Source organism: Doryrhamphus excisus, linkage group LG10 (assembly GCF_037039965.1).
Source record: "Doryrhamphus excisus strain RoL-2023G ecotype Guam linkage group LG10, RoL_Dexc_Guam_v1.1, whole genome shotgun sequence".
Classification (NCBI taxonomy): Eukaryota; Metazoa; Chordata; class Actinopteri; order Syngnathiformes; family Syngnathidae; genus Doryrhamphus; species Doryrhamphus excisus.
In genome coordinates this window covers 4,505,630-4,517,795 of record NC_136366.1, presented here as the reverse complement: position 1 = coordinate 4,517,795, position 12,166 = coordinate 4,505,630, and the positions used below count along the sequence as shown (strand labels likewise).

The 12,166-nt window shown below is 43.0% G+C and overlaps 1 protein-coding gene across 1 annotated transcript; it reads right to left on the bottom strand.

Moving 5' to 3' along the window:
- Window positions 1-863: 863 nt before the first annotated feature.
- On the bottom strand, window positions 864-11,402 carry LOC131112789 (uncharacterized). The gene is made up of 8 exons (XM_078794326.1): window positions 11,066-11,402; window positions 10,708-10,887; window positions 8,793-9,377; window positions 7,332-7,555; window positions 5,636-6,161; window positions 4,309-4,566; window positions 3,951-4,130; window positions 864-2,853 (listed from the first exon to the last, which is right to left on the bottom strand). Exons 1-8 carry the CDS (start codon window positions 11,292-11,294, stop codon window positions 1,151-1,153), a joined length of 3,885 nt encoding a protein of 1,294 aa, XP_078650452.1. The 5' UTR covers window positions 11,295-11,402; the 3' UTR covers window positions 864-1,150.
- Between the last annotated feature and the right edge of the window lie 764 nt (window positions 11,403-12,166).

Below are 12,166 nucleotides of genomic sequence, written 5' to 3'. Positions count from 1 at the left end.
GAGACGTTGGTAATGTAAGCTATTTTTGTGACGCCCTTATTTTGGACCACCCCACAGCATGTGCTGTTATTTTGAAGGTCGGAAGTGTCTGTTTTTTTTAGTTACCGGTGCTCTTATTTTGGCAACAGGGTTAAGTGATTTAATTTCTATGGCTTCCGTTTAAAGTAAGAAAAGTAAGAGCGAGGAAACTACACAAAAACGAGCGTATAAACCGAAACTGAAAAACTTTCTCCTCGCTCTGGATTCTTCATTGTGCTACATGACGTCACTGATTAAGACTCGACTAGACGATCGCCGATCGCTACCCACAGTATTCGCTTCCCATATCATACAGACGCACACTCCTCTAATACAAAAGTTAGATATTTTTAAAAAATCATTCATTGTTGTTTTAATTTAACTTTTCATTTTTAGGTTAATGTATTATTATTCATTTTCTACCGCTTATCCTTATTATTATTATTATGCATTCATTCATTTTCTACCGCTTATCCTTATTATTATTATTATTCATTCCTTTTCTACCGCTTATCCTTATTATTATTATTATACTTGAATGATATGGGGGCTGCACGGCGGTCTAGTGGTTAGCGCGCAGACCTCAAGCTAGGAGACCAGGATTTGATTCCACCCTCTCTGTGTGGACTTTGCATGTTCTCCCCGTGCATGCGTGGGTTTTCTCCGGGTACTCCGGTTTCCTCCCACATTCCAAAAACATGCTAAGTTAATTGGTCACTCCAAATTGTCCATAGGTATGAATGTGAGTGTGAATGGTTGTCTATATGTGCCCTGTGATTGGCTGGCCACCAGTCCAGGGTGTTTATTGTTGACTTCCCAAAGAGCATGAATTGCTATATAGGTCACATTACGTAAAGATAATCGAATCGACATTGAATTTAAAAATGAATCGATGCATCAAAAAACTATTTACGAGATTAATCGATTACAAAAATAATCGTTTCACCCAGCCCGACCTGAAAGGAGTCCATCCCCTAATGAGTCAACCATACGAACTCAAGTCAGTAGACAGAATCAAACCACTACATCTTTTAGACATTCATAAAAACAGGATGTATTTATTGAACAAAGATGCGTGCAAAGAATACAACAACACTGTGACTGCAAGGAAGGGGAATCAAACAGTAGACCATCAGTGACTCTGCGTGTGTTCATGCAAAGTGGACTTCCAAGGAAATGCATCACCACAATTTGAGCAACTTAAAGGTTTTTCTCGCCTGTGTGTTACGCGTGATTGCATACTTTGTTTAAGAAGAAAGCGTTTACCGCATTGGGAGCAACTGAACGGTTTTCCCCCTGTGTGCTTTCTCATGTGTGATTGCAAGTTTGACTTGTACGCAAAGCGTTTCCCACAGTCTGAGCAACTAAAAGGTTTTTCTCCCGTGTGCGTTCGCATGTGTGATTGCAAGTTCGACTTGAGAGTAAAACTTTTACCACAGTCGGAGCAATGGAAAGGTTTTTCTCCTGAGTGCATTTTCATGTGGAAATGCATGCTATACTTCAGAGAAAAGCTTTTACCACAGTCCGAGCAACTGAATGGTTTCTCTCCCGTGTGGGATCTCATGTGGATTTGCATGTTGTTTTTTTTGGTGAAGAGTTTACCGCAGTCTGAGCAACTGAAAGGTTTTTCTCCTGTGTGCGTTCTCATGTGTGATTTCATGCTTGACATTTGAGTGAAGCGTTTACCGCAATCTGAGCAAATGAAAGGTTTCTCTCCCGTGTGCGATCTCATGTGCTTTTGCAGGCTTAACTTGAGAGTGAAGCTTTTACCGCATTCGGAGCAACTGAAAGGTTTTTCCCCCGTGTGCGTTCTCATGTGTGATTGCATGTTTGACTTGAGAGTGAAGCACTTACCGCAGTCTGAGCAACAGAAAGGTTTTTCTCCCGTGTGCGTTCTCATGTGCGACTGCAAGTTTGATTTGAGCGTGAAGCATTTACCGCAGTGCGAGCAACGGAAAGGTTTTTCTCCTGTGTGCGTTTTCATGTGTTTATGCATGCCCGATGTTTGAGCGAAGCGTTTGCCGCAGTGTGAGCAACTGAAAGGTTTTTCCCCTGTGTGCGTCCTCATGTGCGATTGCATGGTACTCTTTGTGGTGAAGCTTTTACCGCAGTTTGAGCAAATGAAAGGTTTCTCCCCGGTGTGTGTTCTCATGTGTTGAGCCAAGTTACTCATAAAAGTAAATCTTTTATCACAAACTGAGCAGGTAAAATGTTTACCGGTCTTCTTTTTCGAACTATCGGAGTCTTTGTTGCCAGTGTGAGTCGTCATTTCACCTTCACAGTCGCTTCCTTCATCTTCAGGGGACGTTGTGTCGTCACCATCTGACAGTGGAGCTAAGAGGTCGTCCGCTTGTGGTCCTCCACAGTGGTCTCCATGAGCTTCTCTTGTCACGTGTGGCAGTGAGCTGCTGCATGAAGGCTCCGCCTCTCTCGTGTCCTCACTTGGACTACGATGAAGCCATGGGAACTCGAGTGGTTTGTGTTCACGGTGTTCGATCACCGGAGAGACACCGGTTAGTTGCAACCTGGTGAGATCAGCCTCCTCTGGCGCTGGAAGATTCTCTCCCTCATGAGCGATCAAGAGTTCTTGATCTTCTTCTTTAACGTAGCGGGGTTGTGGATCCTCCTCTTCCTCTTTAACATATGGGGGTTGTGGCTCTTCCTCTTCCTCTTTAATTAAAGTGGGCACTGGATCCACTTCTTCTTTAATCAGAGGTGGCTGTGGCTCCTCCTCTTCTTCTTCTTCTTTAATAGACCGTGGCTCCTCTTGCTCCCAAGTGGAGCTCCCACCCTGAGGGGGTCTTTCTTCTTGATCAGCAATCAGCTGCTGGATGTCTGCAGGACACAAACAGGAATTATTGTGGAAGTTATCTGTGCACTGTAAAAAAAATTGTAATTTTTACCGCACTTAGGGCTGCACGGTGGTCGAGTGGTTAGCAGGAAGTGAACAAATGTAACAGTTACTGATTGTAAAAGTACCATATGGAGGGGTAGGATTTAATAAGCTTTGCTTCTTTCCTAGGGCGGCACGGCGGTCGAGTGGTTAGCGTGCAGACCTCACAGCTAGGAGACCAGGGTTCAATCCCACCTTCGGCCTTCTCTGTGTGGAGTTTGCATGTTCTCCCCGGTGTTGCAACCTGGTGAGAAGATGCTCTCCCTCATGAGCGAGTTCTTCCTCTTCCTCTTTAACGTAGCGGGGTTGTGGCTCCACTTCTTCCTCTTTAATGAAGGTGGGCTGTGCCAAGGTTGTCCTATGACCTCCCTGCATCATGCCATGTGTGTATTTGCCTTCAGACATGAGTAAATTAGCTAAAATGCTAACGGCTACCAAGCTAAGCAGCAGTCTATGGGGCTTGCATTACTGAGCAAGCCCATAATAAAACATGTTCCGAGTTCAATTATAAAATATTAGCAAGGTTGAATTGTATCTTTTCCTGTTTAAATTGATCCCGGGTGCGTTCTTTCAGCGCATGCTCAGATATGACGTAACACGCAGCTCGAGACGTTCTTCAGTTTTAAAAATGGAGGCTAGCAATCGGCACTGGACTGCTGCAATAAGTTTGTTTTTGATTCAAACTAAATTTCAAGACCGGACGAAGGAAAAACTGGCAATACGGAGTTATTCCAACAAGTGAAAGAACAACTCGAGAAGTCGGTATCACGTGATGTTGATGTTTACGTTTTACTGCGCATGCCCCATTGACTATTCTGGTTAATGAAGCGGCGCACGTGGTCAAAAGAACCAAGCATCCTAACAAGTGCTAATATCGCAACCGTAACCCACGCCTACAACTCTCTAACATGCGGGTTCTCTCTCACTTCCGGTCCGTCACCCCTTTTCCTTCCCAACACCGGAACATATGTCTCCATGGCAAACACATGCGCAAATACAACACATAAACACATAATACCTTTAAGGGTCATTACAATACCTTCAACATGTAGCACTACATGTGTCTTGCTAACAACTTCCGGTTGTCGTAGTCGCACGTTGTTCTGTCTTGTTGGAGAAAGTCGCTTGTTATCTTTGTTAGCTTCCGCTTCCGTGTGTCCGAGATGTAATGAGGGGGCCCAGTCTGGGTGGCTTTCATCCAATTCATTAGCTGGTCTCCCTAAAAAAACACACACACACATTGTTACTTTTCAAACTGTTTACATTAATCACGGTTCTTGTATTCGCTGTTTCACCCCAAAACATAATTTGCTGCCGTCGGCTAGCTTGGCTAACGCTAGCAGCTAACTAAATGCTCCATGTTTAAAGACAAAATACGTGCTTAAAGTCAAATTTACCAGTGTGAAAATGCCGTGAACACACCACCATGTGTCGGGTGATGGCGTCGGGAGTGATGTTCGGTCGTCTCACGGCTGCTATCCAGGCCATTCGGTGTCTCTTTGTTAGCTCACAGATCACAGCGCCTTGGTTTTGCTTCCAGGTCGGAAAAGAGAAAAATGTCACCTCGTCCTTTTTCTTCCGGAAGCGACGATTGTGGCAGTTAATAACACAACACGTCTGCACCATATTTTCACTCGTTACGACTTCTTTTTCTTCTTAAAACAACAAAAACACGTGCCGCTGGAGTCACAACAAACTCTTCCGATTCCCCCGGAGCCCCACAATGCAATGCCGTTACGTTACATCCGCCATGGACATCCATAGGCGCCGCATCGAGTGCGTTTATCCGCTGCTGTGATACGTCAACGTGACCGCCATATTGGATAAGTCAAAGCTGTGCTGTAAATGAATACAAGTAAATGTACTTACTTTCTTTCAAAGACTTTCTACAAAGAAATGGAAGTTAATTCCTATTATTTATACATTATACACTAATATACTTGGGAAACAGCTAGGCACCAAAAATAATCACATTGTAATCGACGATGTTGTGACGATAAACGTAAACGATAATGACGTCACAGGCTATTGACAAGTCGGCAAGTTCCCATACATTTCAATAGCATGTGACGTCATTATCGTTTGCACTTACGTTTATCGTTTGGTTTCTAAACCTCGCTAATAGCAACAAGAAGGCATTTCTACAGATTTGAGATTTTTTTTTTTTATTTCGTTGTACATGCTCATGTACATGTCTGTAATTCATACAAAGATGTTATAATCTTCCGCTTTGGCCATCCGATATATGCGAGGGAAATTGGAACGGGACTGGAGATTTTGTCCGAAATAGGCGAAATCCATTATAAAAAATCCGATATATGCAATGAATTTTTATTGTAAATGCATTACAGTAACATTTGTTCTTTTTTATCTGTCCGTTGTGAGCGAATTTCCGATATATCCGAGTCCGATATATCCGAGGTTTACTGTATTTTTATTCTGGGCGACACAAAAGTCGCTAAACAGTCGCACTTTCTTAATTGTGTGATCTTCTGACAGCCTTCTATCGAGGAAGTTGTGCAGTGCGCCGGCCACTTGATTAGCTCCTCGTGTCATTTCCTGTTTCACCTCAGGAATAGAAGTGGATATCTTCTGGATGTTGTGTTCCTGGCACATCTTGTTCTCCACTTGGCTTATGTTCAATAATACCGAGAACATACATCCACAGCTGGCGTGCGTAGTAAGCCTCACCGACCGGTGATTTTGCATGAGATCAAAGGACACCATGATGGTCCCACTGTCTGGCTTCTGACTTCCTCGCCCGACACCTGTGAACCATGAGCTCTGTGATGAGCACCCTTTTCTTGATATTATCTGTCTCAGTGGAGATCTTGACCTTTTGTCCAACACAATATGAGCAGATGTCAGTTTTCGGACTACCAAAGCCCAGGTTGAAGTTGTTGACAAAGACTCGCCAGTATGTTGCGTATGAAGCCTGGTGATCTGGATGTTCCTCGTTATACAGCTCTGACATTCGATGGATGCTTAGGGAAGAGGGCAGATACCGCTTGGGAGGAGTCTTGTAATGTGAAGCACAGCATCTAAATGACTTGATGTGAGCTTTGATCAAGACATTCACTTCCTTAGCTCGAAAATTTTCTCTTGGGCCGCCTCTCTGTTCTGGTCGTGGATGACTGTTGTTTTCCCAGGCAAACTTCATGATGTTGCCGACCCGTTTCCTCCCAAGAGCAAAGATGCTGTGAAAGGTGGCAGAACAAACTTCAACTTTTTCCCCACTTTGTGTCGTTATCTGTAACGAAAAAAGGAAAGAGTAAGCGAAAGAGAAACGGAAAATAAGAATTAGTGCAATGATGCAAATTTTGACATCTATGATAATAATAACAAAAATATCAACAAACATGACAATAAAACAGAAGTTTACAAAAAATATAAAACTTTTATTAGAAAATTAACCCCCCCTCCAAAAAAAAAACATAAAAACTTTGACTGCTACTGGGAAATGTTAAATTTGATTGCCATACTGTACCTCCTGAAATATTTTTTTGTTTTTGTTCAATGTAAGCAGCATAAGTTTATGAAAAAAATACAGAAATGTGCTTCTTGGCATGGGAAAGTGTTAAAAGTTTCTTGACACCATCACCTCAAAAATATACAGTAAAGTCTCGTTATATCGATATTGTCGGGAGTCGGAAAAAATATCGATATAACCGGACTGTCGATATATCCGATCCTGCGCCGAACTGCATTAAAAGTGGGCAATAATGCACCATGCTCAACCCGCCCCACATAGCTGGCCAAACACATGCCTGCGACAGAAGAACCAACTGCATTCGTGGTTTCTCTCGTGTGTATAGAATCTATACACACGAGAGAAACCACGAACATGTAACCAGCATGTACACACGAAAAACAGTGATTATTGCAAGCGATAAAAAGATATCTGAATACAACACAATTAAATACATGTATTTGTACGCTTGTGTCTTCGTTGGAATAGGTGTGTATGCTATGTCAGTTTGTTCTTCTGTTGCAGGCATGTGTTTGGCCAGCTATGTGGGGCGGGTTGAGCATGACCTGTGAACCAGGAAGTGCAGGTGTGTGCTGCACTCTGGCCGTTCGCCGTGTTCTTTTTTGGTATTGAAATCCTTAAGCAAAGATGGATTTAAGCTGCTTTTGTATCGATCAATATAAGCAGACCAAATTGGCTGGCGGGAGATGGAAAGGACATCGTAGTAACCGGATTATCATAATAACCGGAACTAATTATATCATAAAATACTAGAAATTTGCCGGGAAATTAAAATAGTATCGTAATAAGCAGTACTTCGATATAACCGATATCGATATAACAAGACTTTATTGTAGAACTGAGAGATCCATTCAAGCTTGATAGTGGATTTTGAAAATGGCTATTTTTTTTCCCACATTTCACCAAACAATCTAATATTTTGATACTTACATAGAAAGTGGGAGAGTAGTTCCGCTCTCTTTTGACCTGGTTGGATCCTCGGCGACGAACGACTGGGCTGAGAATGATATGAGCAGCGACAAAAGCATCTTGCCGCTCTTTATCTGAGTTATGGTAGAGGGCTTCGAAGACGTCATCAATATCACCCTGGTTGAGGCTTTTTGCTTTGCAGAAACTATGTAGTTGATGATGGCAAATGATGGCTGGACGTTTACCTGCATTAGGAGAAAATATGTAAACAAATTCATAACAATGTAAAAAAAATGTAATGTACATATAGCATGACTCTGTCGCAATATAAAATGCTAACAATTATCAATATGATATGATAATGCTATCACAATTGACTCCAAAGCCCCCTAAAACTGGCATACTTGTTCCACCAGACGCCGCCACGGAGCCGGGTGCCTTGCAGTAGTAGCAAGGCAGGTCCACCAGTGGTGAAAAATTGGCCGGTGCGAAAACTGCATTTAAGCCTGTACATGTACATTGTACATGGCCGATGTTGCAGCACTATACACCAAATGATCATTTTTCATTCATCTAGGATCCTGCTAGTTCTAAATAGAAATGGGAATAACATGAAGGTCAATACCTTTTTGCTACAGGAGAAGCCCAAACAAAAAAATATGAACAAAAAAATCAGCTTCATGTGCACTAGTTGGAAAGCCAAATGACAAGTGCATTAATGTCAACAATAGAAAATTAAACATCCAAGAATATCTCTTAATTTTCATGTTCACATCAACATACAGCTAACATTCTAGCTAACACCAAATGGCACACATGGGACTGAACCAAACACAAAATTTCAACTCACCTTCACAGCTATTTGATCTCCTTTTAGCCTTGTTTTTCTTCCATTCTCCTTCATTCTTCTGTCTTTTCCTTGGGTTATTTGTTATATCAGCTAGCTCATTCATGGTAAAACTGCACTAGGGTTGTATAAATTGCAATATTTTTGCGACTTCGTATTCGATCAAAATGTACACAAACAAAACAGGATGCGCACTGATACTGGCTTTCTGTATGTACAGTGCCAATTGTATTCTTCTCTCTGATTGGTCAGATTATCAATAGATGGGAAACTTGGGCCAATCAGAACAAAGAATAAAGAAAGGGATTTAGCTCCTTTTGGTTGAAATCTGAAATGGAAATAGCGCCTTCTGGTTGAAAGCATAAATTTCATATCACTTTTTTTCATATTTTTTAAAACGATTTCAAGACCAAAATATGTGATTTGGATACACATGACAGAGGTCTATTAAACTCATGAAAAATATGCAACTTGGTGAAAATTGGATTTAGCGCCTTTTGGTTGCAAGCTCTTTAAGTGTTTACCACAGTTTGAGCAGCTAAAAGGTTTCTCTCCAGTGTGTATTTTCATGTGTTGAGCCAATTTACTCATACAAGAAAATCTTTTATCACAAACTGAGCAGGTAAAATGTTTACCTGTCTTCTTTTTCGAGCTATCAGAGTCTTGGTTGCAGTTGCTGCCTTCATCTTCAGGGGACGTTGTGTCGTCGCTATCTGACAGTGGAGCCAAGAGGTCGTCCGCTTGTGGTCCTCCACAGTGGTCTCCATGAGCTTCTCTTGTCACGTGTGGCAGTGAGCTGCTGCATGAAGGCTCCGCCTCGCTCGTGTCCTCACTTGGACTACGATGAAGCCGTGGGAACTCTAGTGGTTTGTGTTCACGGTGTTCGATCACCGGAGAGACACCGGTCAGTTGGAACCTGGTGAGATCAGCCTCCTCTGGCGCTGGAAGATTCTCTCCCTTATGAGTGATCAAGAGTTCTTGTTCTTCTTCTTTAACGTAGCGGGGTTGTGGCTCCTCCTCTTCCTCTTTAACATATGGGGGTTGTGGCTCTTCCTCTTCCTCTTTAATTAAGGTGGGTACTGGATCCACTTCTTCTTTAATCAGAGGTGGCTGTGGCTCCTCCTCTTCTTCTTTAATAGACTGTGGCTCCTCTTGCTCCCAAGTGGAGCTCCCATCCTGAGGGGGTCTTTCTTCTTGATCAGCAATCAGCTGCTGGATGTCTGCAGGACACAAACAGGAATTATTGTGGAAGTTATCTGTGCACTGTAAAAAAAAATGTAATTTTTACCACACTTAGGGCTGCACGGCGGTCGAGTGGTTAGCAGGAAGTGAACAAATGTAACAGTTACTGATTGTAAAAGTACCAGATGGAGGGGTAGGATTTAATAAGCTTTGCTTCTTTCCTAGGACGGCACGGCGGACGAGTGGTTAGCACGCAGACCTCACAGCTAGGAGACCTGGGTTCAATCCCTCTGTGTGGAGTTTGCATGTTCTCCCCGGTGTTGCAACCTGGTGAGAAGATGCTCTCCCTCATGAGTGAGTTCTTCCTCTTCCTCTTTAACGTAGCGGGGTTGTGGCTCCACTTCTTCCTCTTTAATGAAGGTGGGCTGTGCCAAGGTTGTCCTATGACCTCCCTGCATCATGCCATGTGTGTATTTGCCTTCAGACATGAGTAAATTAGCTAAAATGCTAACGGCTACCAAGCTAAGCCGCAGTCTATGGGGCTTGCATTACTGAGCAAGCCCATAATAAAACATGTTCCGAGTTCAATTATAAAATATTAGCAAGGTTGAATTGTATCTTTTCCTGTTTAAATTTATCCCGGGTGCGTTCTTTCAGCGCATGCTCAGATATGACGTAACACGCAGCTCGAGGCGTTCTTATGTTTTAAAAATGGAGGCTAGCAATCGGCACTGGACTGCTGCAATAAGTTTGTTTTTGATTCAAACTAAATTTCAAGACCGGACGAAGGAAAAACTGGCAATACGGAGTTATTCCAACAACTGAAAGAACAACTCGAGGAGTCGGTATCACGTGATGTTGATGTTTACTTTTACTGCGCATGCTCCATTTACTATTATGTTTGATTATAGCGGCGCGTGTAGACAAACAAGAGATTGGAATATTCATTTCCGGTTTTTTTTATTAAGGTCAAAAGAACCAAGCTTCCTAACAAGGGCTAATGTCGCAACCGTAACCCACGCCTAACATGCGGGTTCTCTCTCACTTTCGGTCCGTCACCTCTTTTCCTTCCCAACCCCGGAACATATATCTCCATGGCAAACACATGTGCAAATACAACACATAATACCTCTGAGGGTCATTACAATACCTTCAATATGTAGCACTAAATGTGTCTTGCTAACAGCTTCCGGTTGTCGTAGTCGCTCGTTGTTCTCTCTTGTTGAGCGCCAACAACATGCGGGTTCTCTCTCACTTCCGGTCCGTCACCGCTTTTCCTTCCCAACCCCGAAACATATCTCTCCATGGCAAACACATGCGCAAATACAACACATAAACACATAATACCTCTAAGGGTCATTACAATACCTTCAACATGTAGCACTATATGTGTCTTGCTAACAGCTTCCGGTTGTCGTAGCCGCACGCTGTTCTGTCTTGTTGGAGAAAGTCGCTTGTTATCTTTGTTAGCTTCCGCTTCCGTGTGTCCGAGATGTAATGAGGGGGCCCAGTCTGGGTGGCTTTCATCCATTTCATGAGCTGGTCTCCCTAAAAAAAACACACCCCCATTGTTACTTTTCAAACTGTTTAGATTAATCACGGTTCTTGTATTCGCTGTTTCTCCTAAAACATAATTTGCTGCCCTCAGCTAGCTTGGCTAACGCTAGCAGCTAACTAAATGCTGCTAGTGTTTAAAGACAAAAGACGTGCTTTAAGTCAAATTTACCAGTGTGAAAATGCCGTGAACACACCACCATGTGTCGGGTGATGGCGTCGGGAGTGATGTTTTGTCGTCTCACGGCTGCTATCCAGGCCATTCGGTGTCTCTTTGTTAGCTCACAGATCACAGCGCCTTGGTTTTGCTTCCAGGTTGGAAAAGAGAAAAATGTCACCTCGTCCTTTTTCTTCCGGAAGCGACGATTGTGGCAGTTAATAACACAACACGTCTGCACCATATTTTCACTCGTTACGACTTCTTTTTCTTCTTAAAACAACAAAAACAAGTGCCGCTGGAGTCACAACAAACTCTTCCGATTCCCCCGGAGCCCCACAATGCAATGCCGTTACGTCACATCCGCCATGGACATAGATATGCGCCGCATCGAGTGCGTTTATCCGCTGTTGCGATACGTCAACGTGGCCGCCATATTGGATAAGTCAAAGCTGTGCTGTAAATGAATACAAGTAAATGTACTTACTTTAATTCAAAGACTTTCTACAAAGAAATTTAAGTTAATTCATCTTATTTATACATTATACACTAATATACTTGGGAAACAGCTAAGAACCAAAAACAATCACATTGTAAAAAAATAAAAACAATACATTTTTTTGGTGCTTAACTGTTTCCCAAGTATATTAGTGCATGTGAATGTATAAACTATGGTTGTTTTGGTTGGTTTGAAGTTCTCTCTTTCAACTGGTTTGCCTCATCGGATCTGCTTCTTCGTTACATCGCCATCTTTTAGTTTGGGAAGATGAACTTGGAGGACTTGGAGGCACCCTTTCACGTGGTCCTCCCACCATCCCTGGGTGGAATACGCCCACAATCCCTTGGTGAGCTCAACCACAAGTATGTCTCCATTCAAAGCAGCATATGCCACCAGCCAAGGATGGGGCGATTCCGGCCGTCCAGGCGGACCTATCTCCGGAGGGTTCGTCACATCTGCTGGGATACCAGGGCGGCGCTCAGTCAGACTTGGAGCTATCCTCGCGGAATTGGTCTCCAAACATGAAGCTGGCACTTATGCCATAGACTCTGTCATCAGCCCTACCTCCATCAAGCTCAAGATTCGGCCATCATACAAGGTACACTCGGTTTTTCCAT